Source organism: Typopeltis vanoorti, chromosome 16, assembly GCF_054136105.1.
Source record: "Typopeltis vanoorti isolate ZY-2024b chromosome 16, IOZ_Tvanoo_1.0, whole genome shotgun sequence".
Lineage (NCBI taxonomy): Eukaryota > Metazoa > Arthropoda > Arachnida > Uropygi > Thelyphonidae > Typopeltis > Typopeltis vanoorti.
The window spans coordinates 38,911,753-38,924,231 of record NC_143564.1 but is presented as its reverse complement, the minus strand read 5'-3'; the positions used below and the strand labels follow the sequence as shown (position 1 = coordinate 38,924,231).

General features: G+C 34.5%; 1 protein-coding gene across 4 annotated transcripts in view; it reads right to left on the bottom strand.

The window, feature by feature from the left end:
- Positions 1-12,479, bottom strand: part of crm (cramped chromatin regulator) — a 345,363-nt gene that overhangs the window by 286,823 nt on the left and 46,061 nt on the right. For all 4 annotated transcript variants that reach the window (XM_090406636.1, XM_090406637.1, XM_090406634.1 and 1 more), the window contains exons 4-5: positions 11,535-11,688; positions 183-254 (exon numbers count right to left, since the gene is read on the bottom strand). In XM_090406636.1, coding sequence (XP_090262762.1) covers positions 183-254; positions 11,535-11,688 — 226 coding nt within the window. The remainder of the gene's footprint in view (positions 1-182; positions 255-11,534; positions 11,689-12,479) is intronic.

Sequence of the window (12,479 nt, the reverse complement as noted above, 5' to 3'; positions counted from 1 at the left end):
AAAAAAGTAATAAAATAAAATGTCCCAAATATACAACACTAGTGAAATTCTGTGTAAATAATATATTATAGTATACAAAAACAAACTCAATATATATGTAAACAAAATTCAGTGTGGGGGGGGGGGGATTTTTTTTTTAATATCTATGGATACAATAAAAAATTTTTTATTTAAAAACTTACATCCACCAATTTTTTTCCTAAGTTCACCATAATTGATGAGTCCATATAATTCTTGGGTTTGTTTCTTCACATCTATTAAAAGCATTTTAAATATATTAATATTAATTATCAATAAAAGTCTGTATCCCCCCCCCCCCAATTCTAATAGGAGTACTGATAATACAATATGCAGGCAGTAATTACAGTAGCTATTTTCTTGTTTATCAACAACTAATTAAAGCCAAAGAAACAATGTATTACATCTGACAAGAAATTATATTCTTCTTTATTCATCCTTCTTTTACTCATGCAGTCAAAACATATACAAACAAAAGTTTGAATGTGAAATATATTAACAATACAGCAGTTAACTCAACATCAAGTTACTTTGTATTCTATAATACTTAGCATAATTCCTCGAGTATGCAATACTGTCCTGCATTATGATGAGTACTTACCCAGACTTGTTTGATCCTTTATTGAAATCTCTCTCTATATATATGAGAAAATCATGAGTTGCAGCTAGACAAATGTATCTCAATATTTCCAACACCATGCAGAAATCTTTTTTTTTTCTCATATACAAGTCAAAAAAAAAAAACTTTCATTTCCCATACAGATAGCTGTACATTTATTTGTTGTTTGTTTTTAGCATTTTCTGGTAGTATATTACTTGATAAGAAATTACATTTCTGTTTTTTTTATTATTATTAATTTCACACAAAAATAAAAGCAAGCAAAAGGTTGAATGAGAAATATTTTTCACAACTAAGATACTTGTATAGAGAACAGTATAAATAGTGTTTCTTGCTATAGTAAATGGCATTATATACATCTGAGAAAAGTGTTGTGCTTTAGGGGATACCATCTCAATATGAAGTCAACTGCTCTCTATATATGCTATGTGATCAAAAATATCTGGATGCCTGCTCATCCCAACTCTCACTCTAATATGAAAGGCATTATGGAGCAGACTCCTTTGCCATATAACATCCTTCAGCTTCCTGGGAATGCTTTCCACTAGATTAGTTAGGCTCCATCACTAATATTGAGTGATTTGGGCATAGGCCAGTCAAGTTCCAACACCCATCTCATCAAACCATTCCTGCACAGAACTTGCCTTTGTGGACAGGGGCATTGTCCTGTTCAAAAAACTATTGCCAATAAAGTTAGAAGCACAGAATTGTCTAGAATGTCATTACAGGCTGTAGCATTAAGATTCCCTATCACTATATCTTGGGACCTATCCCGAACTATGAAAAACAGCCGTAGACCGAGATACCTCCTCCACCAAACTTCACAGTTGTCACAACACATTCTGGCAGATAACATTATCCACCTGCCAACTCCAGATTAATCTGTCTGACTGTTAGATGGTGAAGCACAATTCATCACTCCAAAAGTTCATTATAAGAACATGTCAGTGGACTTAAAATTTAATTTCAACAAACATAAGTATGTGAAATTTGGTAAGAAGATAATAAGAAATGAATGTGTTAAACGAACAGCTGCTCGAAAGAGTTTGGAAAGCAAGCCCTTAGATATATTTTGTTGACAGAAATTTTAACTCTAAGAATTGTAATGGTAAGATGACTAATGAAGCAAGGAATTTATGATGTAGATACTCTAGTCAGGTCAATATTAGATTATATTCAGGTTTTCAATATTCAATCACAACTTTACTAATCCTACAGAGGATATTTAATAAACCCCCCAAAGGGAACTCTGAAACTGTCAAAGCAGCTGGCTAACTCTCTGACCCCCCCCCCCCACTAGTCTCGCCACATCCTACGTAAAAACACTTTTTAACATATAAAGGGAACAGTTCCTCCCCACACCAATTTTTACATGGAAAATTTTGAAAAATGAACCACAGACTCATCCCCCTCTCAAACTTTCTATCTGACTAAGATATGTAGATGATGTGATCTATTTAGCCTCATGGCCTAGACACATCACTCCTTCCTCAGTCACCTCAATAGCCTACATGCAGAATCCAGTTTATGATGGAAAAAGAAAATAACAATAGTTTACCCTTCTTAGACATCTTAGTAATGCCTTCCTCATGGTAACCTTTCCTTCTCTATATACAGAACACCTACTCACACAGGCAGATACATTCACAAACTCTCCCACACTGCCCCTCTCAATAATATGGCATTATTCAAACTCTAACCAATAGAGTCCACAAGCATTGTTCCAGTGTAATCTCTCTTTCAACCAAACTCAACCACATATCCACATATATAACACCTTCCTTTCCAATGGCTACAGTGATTACAGAATTAAAAAAATAATCAGTTCCTCCCCTATTCCCTGGTCAGCTCTTCAAAAGGACTTCAGAAATACCATCACCATGCCCTACATCCATGGCACATAAAAAAAAAAAGAATAGCTAGGTCCTTAAAAAAGTACAACCACCACACAGTATTTAAACTCCACCATAAACTTACTCTTATCTGTTCTACCAAAGATCAGCTCCCTCCTCTCTCAGTGCCTGGAGTATATATAGAGTACCTTGCTCCTGCAAGCTGACTTACTTCAGGCAGACAGGCATGCAGATTAGCAACCATTCATTTAGAAGAACACAAATCATACATCTGAAATCATGGTCAATCTGGCCTTGCAGACCATGTTTTGGATACAACCCACAGGATCTCCTGGACTAAAACCTACCATAGTAAATTCAAAAAAGAAAGACTGTTTCTAGAATCTGCAGCAGCTCAGAAATCAACTGAATTTAAATAAATATGGTTGCATAAAACTTCCAAAAATTTGGGAAACATTATTCATCAGAGATCCCATATTACATCCCAGGCCACCTACAAATGCCCATAGAGGATGCACCACCTAGATAGGACTTAAGTCACCCACGTTTCACTTAGTATTGTATTGTATTTGAGTGTGTTGTTACAAAAGTTATTTGTAATCCCTGAAGATATCTCAGTGACTGAGATGAAATATTGGAAGTATTAAAATTAATTTTAATCCTTTCTCAGTGCTGAAAATATTCCATTAAACCTCCACATGATGTCCTCACAGCACTTAAGCCTCAACACAAGGAAGGAGAAAAGTCATCAAGGAGTATACACAAGTTGACCTACACTACATGTGATGGCTAATCTTGCATTATCATTATATTTTCCCCATTTCTTGAAGTCTGCAATATGAGCAAAGTATTCAGTCATCATTAAGAGACCCAGCATTTCTTCCATTCAAGAGTACAGCTGTAAAATGGTTGTTCTAAAGACCATCTGCTAGAACAGGGTTTCCCAAACTGTTCCGTGAAACACTGGTGTTCTGCAGAAAGTGAATAAGTGTTCCATGAAAAATTATCAAAATTAATATGAGCCTGGAATGGTTTTGAATGCTGCGACAAGTTCAAACATGTTTGAAAATCAGGCACTCCTCATTTTGCATATGGAATGACTCAGCCGCCTGTGGTTGTCGACACCTCCGAGCATGAGTGAGGAAGTATGGAGGTATCTATTCTAGGAAATGTGTGGTCACAAGCAAGATCAATGCTATGCACTACAGCCCGGCACACCTGTGTGTGTGCACTGTCACATTTTGGCGATGCGATACAGTCTGCTTCACGATAGTGTGCGCTTAGCTTTACATTGAATAAGAGACCGATGATACTCGATTCTAACCAACATGTTTCATTAAAATTTCAGGATTTGTGAAGTGTTCCGTCGTAGGAAAAATTTGGGAAACGCCATGCTAGAATATCACCTAACTAGCTCTACTGTTCTGCCAGGTGTATCTGAAAGGGGGGGGGGGAGGAAATCTGACAGCAGTCATATGGTAGAGAGGCACTTGCCAAGCAGATGAGTTAGTTGAAATTCTTCTCCACATGTAGGTCTTAGTAAAGAATTCATTAATGCATATTTCATTTCCTCTCAATTTCAACTCAACTGTAATAACCACCACCACCATGAAAAGTCAAGTAGAGGGAAAACAGATTATGTGTGATAAAAGACAAACCTCTCAAAACTTCGAGTTTTCTTCACAAATAGATGCGTTCTTGACTTTTTTGCATTAAGGATGAAATCTGTACATATGTTTGTTCTAATATACCATTTTAGAGAATTTCCAAATTAAAATCCACTCTTTTTTTTTTTGATCTTCTTTGAATAATATATCTCTCTCTCTCTGCCAAATTCCTTTTCTACACTATCATTCTCATAATGCCACCAGCCATTCTGAACTTTTTGATTTACTTTATGTGATTTACTTTACTGCCTCCCCAACAGCATCCCCATCTTGTCATGGTGGTGCAGGCACACACACACACATGTATATATCACAAATATTTTATCATACTGGGAGGAGAACATCCAAAGAGACTTAGCTGAGATGGAAATCCTGGACCAGACTGAAAGAGCTCAAGACAGAAAGGAATGGAAGTTGGTACTGTTATCTTAGGGGCTCAGCAAGCTGTGGAAGATTTACTTTATTGAAGAAAATCAGCATTTATTCTGAATTTCTCCAGCAAAACTTTCTTAAGAGTGAGGTCATTTTTTTTTGGAGATTTTAATGTTTACATTCAAACTGACTTTCCCTCATCAACTGCAATGATCCATGTCTGCTTATATGCCTAGCAGAATATTAGACAATTCCAAACACTCTCTAAACCCTTTAGATCTTTTTTTCACTAGTGATCCACCTAAGTAATAATGTGGTTGTATGTCTGCTCGGCAATTCAAATGGCATAATATATTACTGATTTCTTCATCAATGAAGAATCACTTACACTCCTACTCTCATTCATGTGTCAGCCGGGATTATAAGAAGGCCAAGTAGAATTTGTGACTTCTGATCTAAATATCTGCACTGAATGTATCACTAAAAGAAGTCTCATTCGTATGGGAAAATTCATTTCCTATTCCAATTTAAACTCTCATTCTCCAAGAAATGTGTCAAGACTGTACAAGAAAAGAATCAAGAATAACACAATTAGCTTTCATGAAAATCTCCATCTTCCTTTTCTATTAATACTGAAGTCCTGAAACAGATTATCAACACATAAAAAAAAAAAAACGATTCTGAAAGGACTAAAAGCAGAAAATTTTTATCAGATCCAAATAGCAAATGTGCTTTCTGGTCTTTTACCAAAAGCTATTGCCTGTAATTTTTGTCCAAATCTTCTCCACATCAAATGCCCTCCCCCCACCACCTACACACTCATATCTATTATGTCATTATCCATGAAAACAAGACAATATCCTATCCTCTAATTTTTCTTCTAATTCTTGCACTGAAAACAATCTTCGTAAATGGCCTCTTATATGAACATGCAACATTCAATGCACGCTTGTGAATTTTTGCCAGGAAGAGAGATCAGATGAATTTTATCCAATTAAAGTTTGTTACTGAAGCATTTAGGAAAAAATATAAATGACAGAGAAAAAGAAAAAGTTAAATTAATTGTGTACAAAATTTTAAAAGGAATCAAAGTCAAATAATTCTTAAATGTGATGAACATACTCAAATACATGTATGTTATTGGAGGAAAGCAAAAGATTCCAAAAACAACAACAAACCTTATACACTGAATTTTAAAACCTGAAGAGTCGAGATTGAAGATTCACCATTTCATAATTATGTTGGTATTATATCCATTGGCTAAGAAGGTGGAATGAATATGGCTAAGTTCTCACACATACACACACACACACACCGTATATAGTTAAAACAAAAATCACTTGCTTTATTACTAGGTGTTACAATATATAACAGTATCCTAAATTGACTAACAAATTCAAATCTTTCAATTTCTCTCTCCCTTCCAGATATATGGAATAATTCTCTCAAGCAAATAATGATGTCAATGATTCCGCCTCCTTCCTAGATCAGCAAATCAAGTAACCAGATCACTAATCCCCTTACCATCTCACAAAATATATCCTCCCATTTTAAATCTGCCATTCAAAATTTAATCCTAAGAAAGTCATCTATTATGGTCCGTCACAACAACACTTTCTTCATTATAAATATTTTCCTTAAAGATATCCCAACACTAATATAAAATGTCTTTTCCAAAACCCTAACATCATACTCTAAAGTAGTGTGAAACCCTTCCATTTGGAATCAGTGTTGTTCCAAAGAACAACAGTGCCTGAGAAGGATGTGATTCTTTAGAAAGTACAACATGCAATGAGGATTATGGTCTGAACTGTGAAAAGAGCTACCAACCATACAGTATACTGGTAGCATTCTAGTAGACAGATCAGCATTATGTATTAGAATCATTACTAACAGCAAATACATCAGTACTTTTCCATCATGATCAGTGAAATGAAAGGCAGACAAGCTACTTTAATGATGTCCATTGATTTTACCAAAGGAAGATAACCTTCCTGTTTGGTACTGCGTAACATCAAAATGAATGAATCAATGTTGTGTTGTAATCAAGATGAAATATAGTTATTATATGTGGAAATATATTATCACTCTGTAACACAATTAGAAGAACAATGGTACATTTGCCCTTTGAGTAGAAAATAACCGAGTTCAAATGTCGTCATGAGGAGAGGAATTTTTATGTTTTTTTTTTTTTTTTTTCCTTAACTGAAAGTGAGTTAGCCGATCTCATATGGAAATATGAGATTGGCTAACTCACTAGGTAAGAGGGGTCGAATTCCAGATGATTGAAGTAGAGCTCTCATAGTACTAGCCATAAAAAGGAAATGTAACAATAACAACAGAATTTCCCTTACTAAGTTCATGGTAAAATTAATGTAATTATACCTGAGAAATGGCTAAAAAATAAATAAATAACAGTGGAAGGAAAGCTTGAGAAGTACAAACTGGATTTAGGCCAAATGGAGGTTGTCATGATCAAATTTTCACTTTAAGACAGACAGTGAGCAAGTCATGGGATTATAACTATATTTAAGTTTCGTAGATCTGGAAAAGGCATATGACAAAGTGCCTAGAGAAAAGATTTCCTAAACACTACAATTATTATATGGGATGAAGGGAACATCATACAGAGCAATTCCTAGCCTATATTTAAGTTGTCAGTCAGCAATTAAAACTGAAGGAATACAGCAAGATAGTTTAATGTAAAATCAGATGTGAGAAAAGGATGTACATTATCTCCACTGTTTTATTCATCATCTATATGGATCAAATTATGAAGCAAAACAGTATTAAACCTGATATCAAAATTGGAGGTGGTAATATCAGCTCTTTACTTTATGAAGATGATGTTTACTTCTAAATAAATCAAGTACAGGGTACTAAAGAGTCAAAGCTGTAAAATTGGGAGTAGATCTCCATGAAGCCTTTTAAGGAATGCAGAGAACCGAATAGGGCTTCTGACCTTATGTCCAATCCTCATCTTCTCTTGGTGCACCTGGATACTGAATGAACAATGAGCTGGCAATTTGGGATTTTGTCAACCAAATTGTATTCTTATTGGCTCATATAAAATGATGGTACAACACAACAGAATTTTATTCCGAATGGGGCATCACTGGTTAAACAAGACTACCCATTGTTTTTACCAGGGAACCAGGGTGAACAGTGAGCCGCTGGAACAAATCCTAGAACACCCAAACTCAATATCAGAGTTCAAAATGGGTACTATCAACATAATAAATATCAATGGAAAGGAAATGGAACTAGCAGAAAAATTGGATAAGTACCAGATTGACAAAATAGGCATGACTGAAATAAAGAAGACAAAAAAAGATGAGATCTTTCAAAGCGACAAATACAAAATGTTATATTCAAGCAATGAAAATCAGTGAAAAGAGGGAATATCCATAGTATTCAACACTAAATATTAGGATAATTTTCCTGAATGGCCAGCAATATCAAGTACAGTAATGTAGGCAGATATCACAATGGGGAACTGGACAATGAGACCTCAAAAAAGGTTGAAACCGGTCTGGGTAGTGACCTTCTCTCATAATGTATAACATCATACATCTCCTAGGAGTTGTGTTTTACATTATGCGAAAATACTAAGGACAGTGATCGGATCTTGCTCCACCTTTACTACAAGTCGCCCTAGTATTGTACCAGGTGTTGGCTTACGCTTGAACTCGCTGAACTTTTATAGTTTTCTATATTTGTCATGAAACTCTTAGATAGATTTCCTATCTTTGAGTTTCTTATTTGGCTAAGAAATAATGTGGGATTCAATATTCACTTAATCTGAATAATCACTATTTAGTTTTGAGTACAATAAAACTGAATTTCATATTGAAAAGAAGAGTGTGTAAGAAAGTTTTAAAATGAATCAAGGTTGAGCAACTTTCAGAGATGAATGTAAACCTCTGAAATACACAAGCATCATTGAAGAAAAAAATGAAAGGATTTGAAAACAAGAACAAAACCTTGGAGATTCAATTGCAAATCTGAAGAAAACATTGATTGATCCAGCCAGAGTCATGTGGTGAAGTTGTGTGTATGGATAGAAAAATCAGAACTCCATGGTGCACTCAGGAAGTTAAAGAAGCAAGGAATAGAAAAAATGTAAGAAAGCAAAGCATGGTGTAAAACTAGCTAAACAAAACTAATGGGAAGCTTTAGTAAGAATATAGAAAATAAATATCAGGACGGTGGCAAAATATTCTTTCAGAAATGAAAGAAAAAGTATTGTAATAGAAATCAGAGATGATAAATGTGATATAAAAAGTGAAGATAAATTCAGGCCAAATAGAGATTCTCAGGATCAGATTTTCACTTTTAGGCAAATACAATAAAGAGCCAAGAGACTATTTTTTCCAGTGACATAAATTGAGTTAAGGGGGATAGTAAATCCAGTATTATTTTACAGCCAGGTACGAAACTCAGAGATTGAAATCCATCGAAATCTGAGAATTTCATGCCGAAGAACTATTGGCGAGTCCAGGTGTAAGTAATCAACTGGGTAGTACAACACTAGGGCAACTCGTTGCAAAGATGGAGCAAGCTCCATCACTATCCTTAATATTTTCTCGCCGATAGTTCTTCGGCATGAAACTCTCAGATTTCGATCTCCGAGTTTCGTACCCAGCTGTAAAATAATACGGGATTTACTATCCCCCTTAACTTAATTTTAGGCAAATAGTTGAGAAATCTTGGGAATATAACAAGGATTTGCATTTAAGTTTTGTTGATCTGGAAAAGGTATATCACAAGGTGCCAAGAGGAAAGCTCTTCAAGACGCTGCAGTTATATGGTGTAAATGGGACATTATATCAACCAATACTCTCTATTTAAGCTGTAAATCAGCAGTTAAAATTGAAGGAGGTATAGGAAGATAGTTTGATGTTAAATCAGGTTGTGCAACAGGGTTATATGTTGTCTCCAGTGTTATTCATTACCTGTACGGATCACATTATGAAGAAAAGTGGTATTAAACCTGATGGGGGTGATGATGTTAATCTTAGCTTTTTATTTTATGCAGATGATGCTATACTTCTGAATAAATCCAGTACAAGTCTGCAAGATTCCCTAACTAAATTGAATAACTGTTGTAATAAATTTGGTATGAAAATCAGCACAATAACAAGCCAAAGCAAGACAGTGAAAACAGGCAAAAACATCAACCATATCCTATTGAACAAGTAAAATATTTCAGCTATTTAGGCACAATATTTAGTGAAGATGATAAATTAAATATGAAAATAAACAACAGAATTAATAAAGCTGGTATGGCAGGAAGTCAGCTGAATAAATTTATATGGAATAGGACAGAAATTAGTCAAAACACTAAATTAGCTGTATACAAGATGCTGTTCGAACCAATTTTAACTTATGGATCTGACAGCTTTGTTAGAAATAAATCACTTGATCAAAGACTGGAGAAGACCTCTGATAAGAGAGTTCTTTGAAAGATTAGGGGACTGAACAGATATGGCATCAATGGCAGTATCACAATAAAAATGAGGATATTAGAAAAGAGCTTTCCATTGTTAGCATTCAGGAATGTGTTAGTAGAGCTACTTCAAGCAGTTATGGTTACTTAAACAGAATGAGAGAGGAAAGATTAGGAAAACAAGTGTTCTTTGCCAGGTTGGCAGGAAAAGACTCAGAGGAAGACCAAGATGTAGATGGATTGATACAGTAAGAAGTGCCTTAAAAGACAAAAATATAAGATCTCATAATATTGGAATCTTGACATTGGAGGAAAATTATTGATCAGATGTTAGTAATGGTGTACCTTTTTAATATAGTACTATCATAATTATCCTGTACACTCCCTGAGGGTATATCAGGAATTTGATGGTAGTGATAAATCAATTACAAATCTGCAGGATTCTCTGACTAAATTAAATAACTGCTATGATAAATTTCATATAAAAATCATCAATAAAAAGACAAAGACAATGCAAATAGGTAGAAACAGTGAAAACAACTGAATTCTGAACGGAGAACCTATAAAACAAGTAAGTCATTTCAGTCATTTCAAATTATGCCCAAGAGCTTTCCTCTTGGGCATAATTTTTTGTGAACATGACAAATTAAATATGGAAACAAACAACAGAATTATGAAAATCATAAACATGATTTTCATACCTAATAGCAATTATTAATTAAATCAGGGAATCATGCAGACTTGTAATGGATTTATTTAGAAGTATAATGTCATCTGCATAAACTAAAGATGATATTGCACTTCCAATTTTGATATAGGGTATGGTAGGAAATCAGTTGAATAAATTTATATGAAAGAAGAAAGAAATCAGTCAAAACACTAGATTAGCTGTATAGAAGACAGTGTTCAAACCAATTTTAACTTATGGATTCGATAGCTGGGTTAGGAAAAAAAAAAAAAAAAAACACTTGATTAGAGACTGGAGACCACAAGTATGAAAGTTCTGAGAAAAGATTAGTGGAGCGAACAGATATCATCAACAGCAGTATCATATTAAAAATGAAGATATTAGGAAAGAACTTGACATAGTTAGCATCTAGGAATGTGTTAACAGAGCTAATCTCAGGTGGTATGGACACTTAAACCGAATGGAAGGGGAAAGGTTAGTAAAATAAGTGCTCTTTGTAGATAGGTGAATTGATACAGTAAAAAGTGGCTATGAAGAGAAAAATATAAGATCTGATAATATCAGAGTCTTCACAGTTAACAGATTAGTTTGGAAGAAAATTGCTGGTAGGAAGTTAGCAGTGATGTATTTTTTTTGCAGCACTATCAAAATATCCAGTACCCCCCATCCCTCCAGAGGGTCATCAAATTCCTGACATCAAATGTCAGGAATTTGATGATGAGGAAGAGGAGGAAAAAAATATATTTATATAAAGGTTTTAAATGCAATAATAACAAGAAGGAAATTTAATTTAAAACAACTTTTATGTTACAGGGCCAACAGATTTGATACATTAAAAATAAATCAAAAGCATCAGATCTTTACTTACCTTCTTCAATATTTAAATACTTTGCAATCTTATGCCATGTTCTATAATAAAAGTGGCGGACTTGATTTTTATTTTTGATCATATTTGGAGGAATTCCCTTTTTCTTGCTTCTTTGGGCAATATAAGATTGAATACTTTCAAAATCTTTACCATACTGAAATCAAACATTTATGATTTCAGTTCATGGGTTGAAATAATATAAATTCAACTTATTATACTGCCATAAAAACGCACAGAGATTAGTAAACAAGCTTACCTTCTAATTTTTTAGGAAATGACAATGTAAACTAAATTAGTAATAATAAAAACTTTAATTAGAGATTAGTAAACAAGCTTACCTTCTAATTTTTTAGGAAATGACAATGTAAACTAAATTAGTAATAATAAAAATTTTAATTAATAACTACCTACATTTCGGCAATGTTACATTGCCATCTTCAGGGATCACAAAACAATGATATTTTCATGCAGGCACTCACACTAAGACAACCCAATTTAGTCCCCTAACAGGTGGGCTAAATTGGGTTGTCTTGGTCATTAGGTTGACAATGTTAGAATAGATGCATCCCAAATTTGGGGCAGTCTCATGCACCCAAATTTGTTCTGGTTTGGGAAGTTTTTCAGAGCCGATACTGATTCGATGAATAATCTTTCATACTTGTACTTGCCATGGTGTAATAAAGTGGTCTTCTTCCAGCATATTCTGTGGTGGGTGTCTGATGCATGGTCAGTGAGTCCTGAGTGGTTGTATTGGTGGAACCAGATGTAGCCCTTGTGTTCAGATATCCTAATATTGGCTTTCCTGCCTGCAGGACAGTTTGCAACTGTAAGTGACCTCGTATACTCCAGGCAGGTCTAAGGGAAGTGGCTGGTCTTTGGTGGAGCAGATAAGAGATTCCAATTTCTTGTGGTTTGTAACTAGTTGTGAGGTCCTATTTTCTTAGG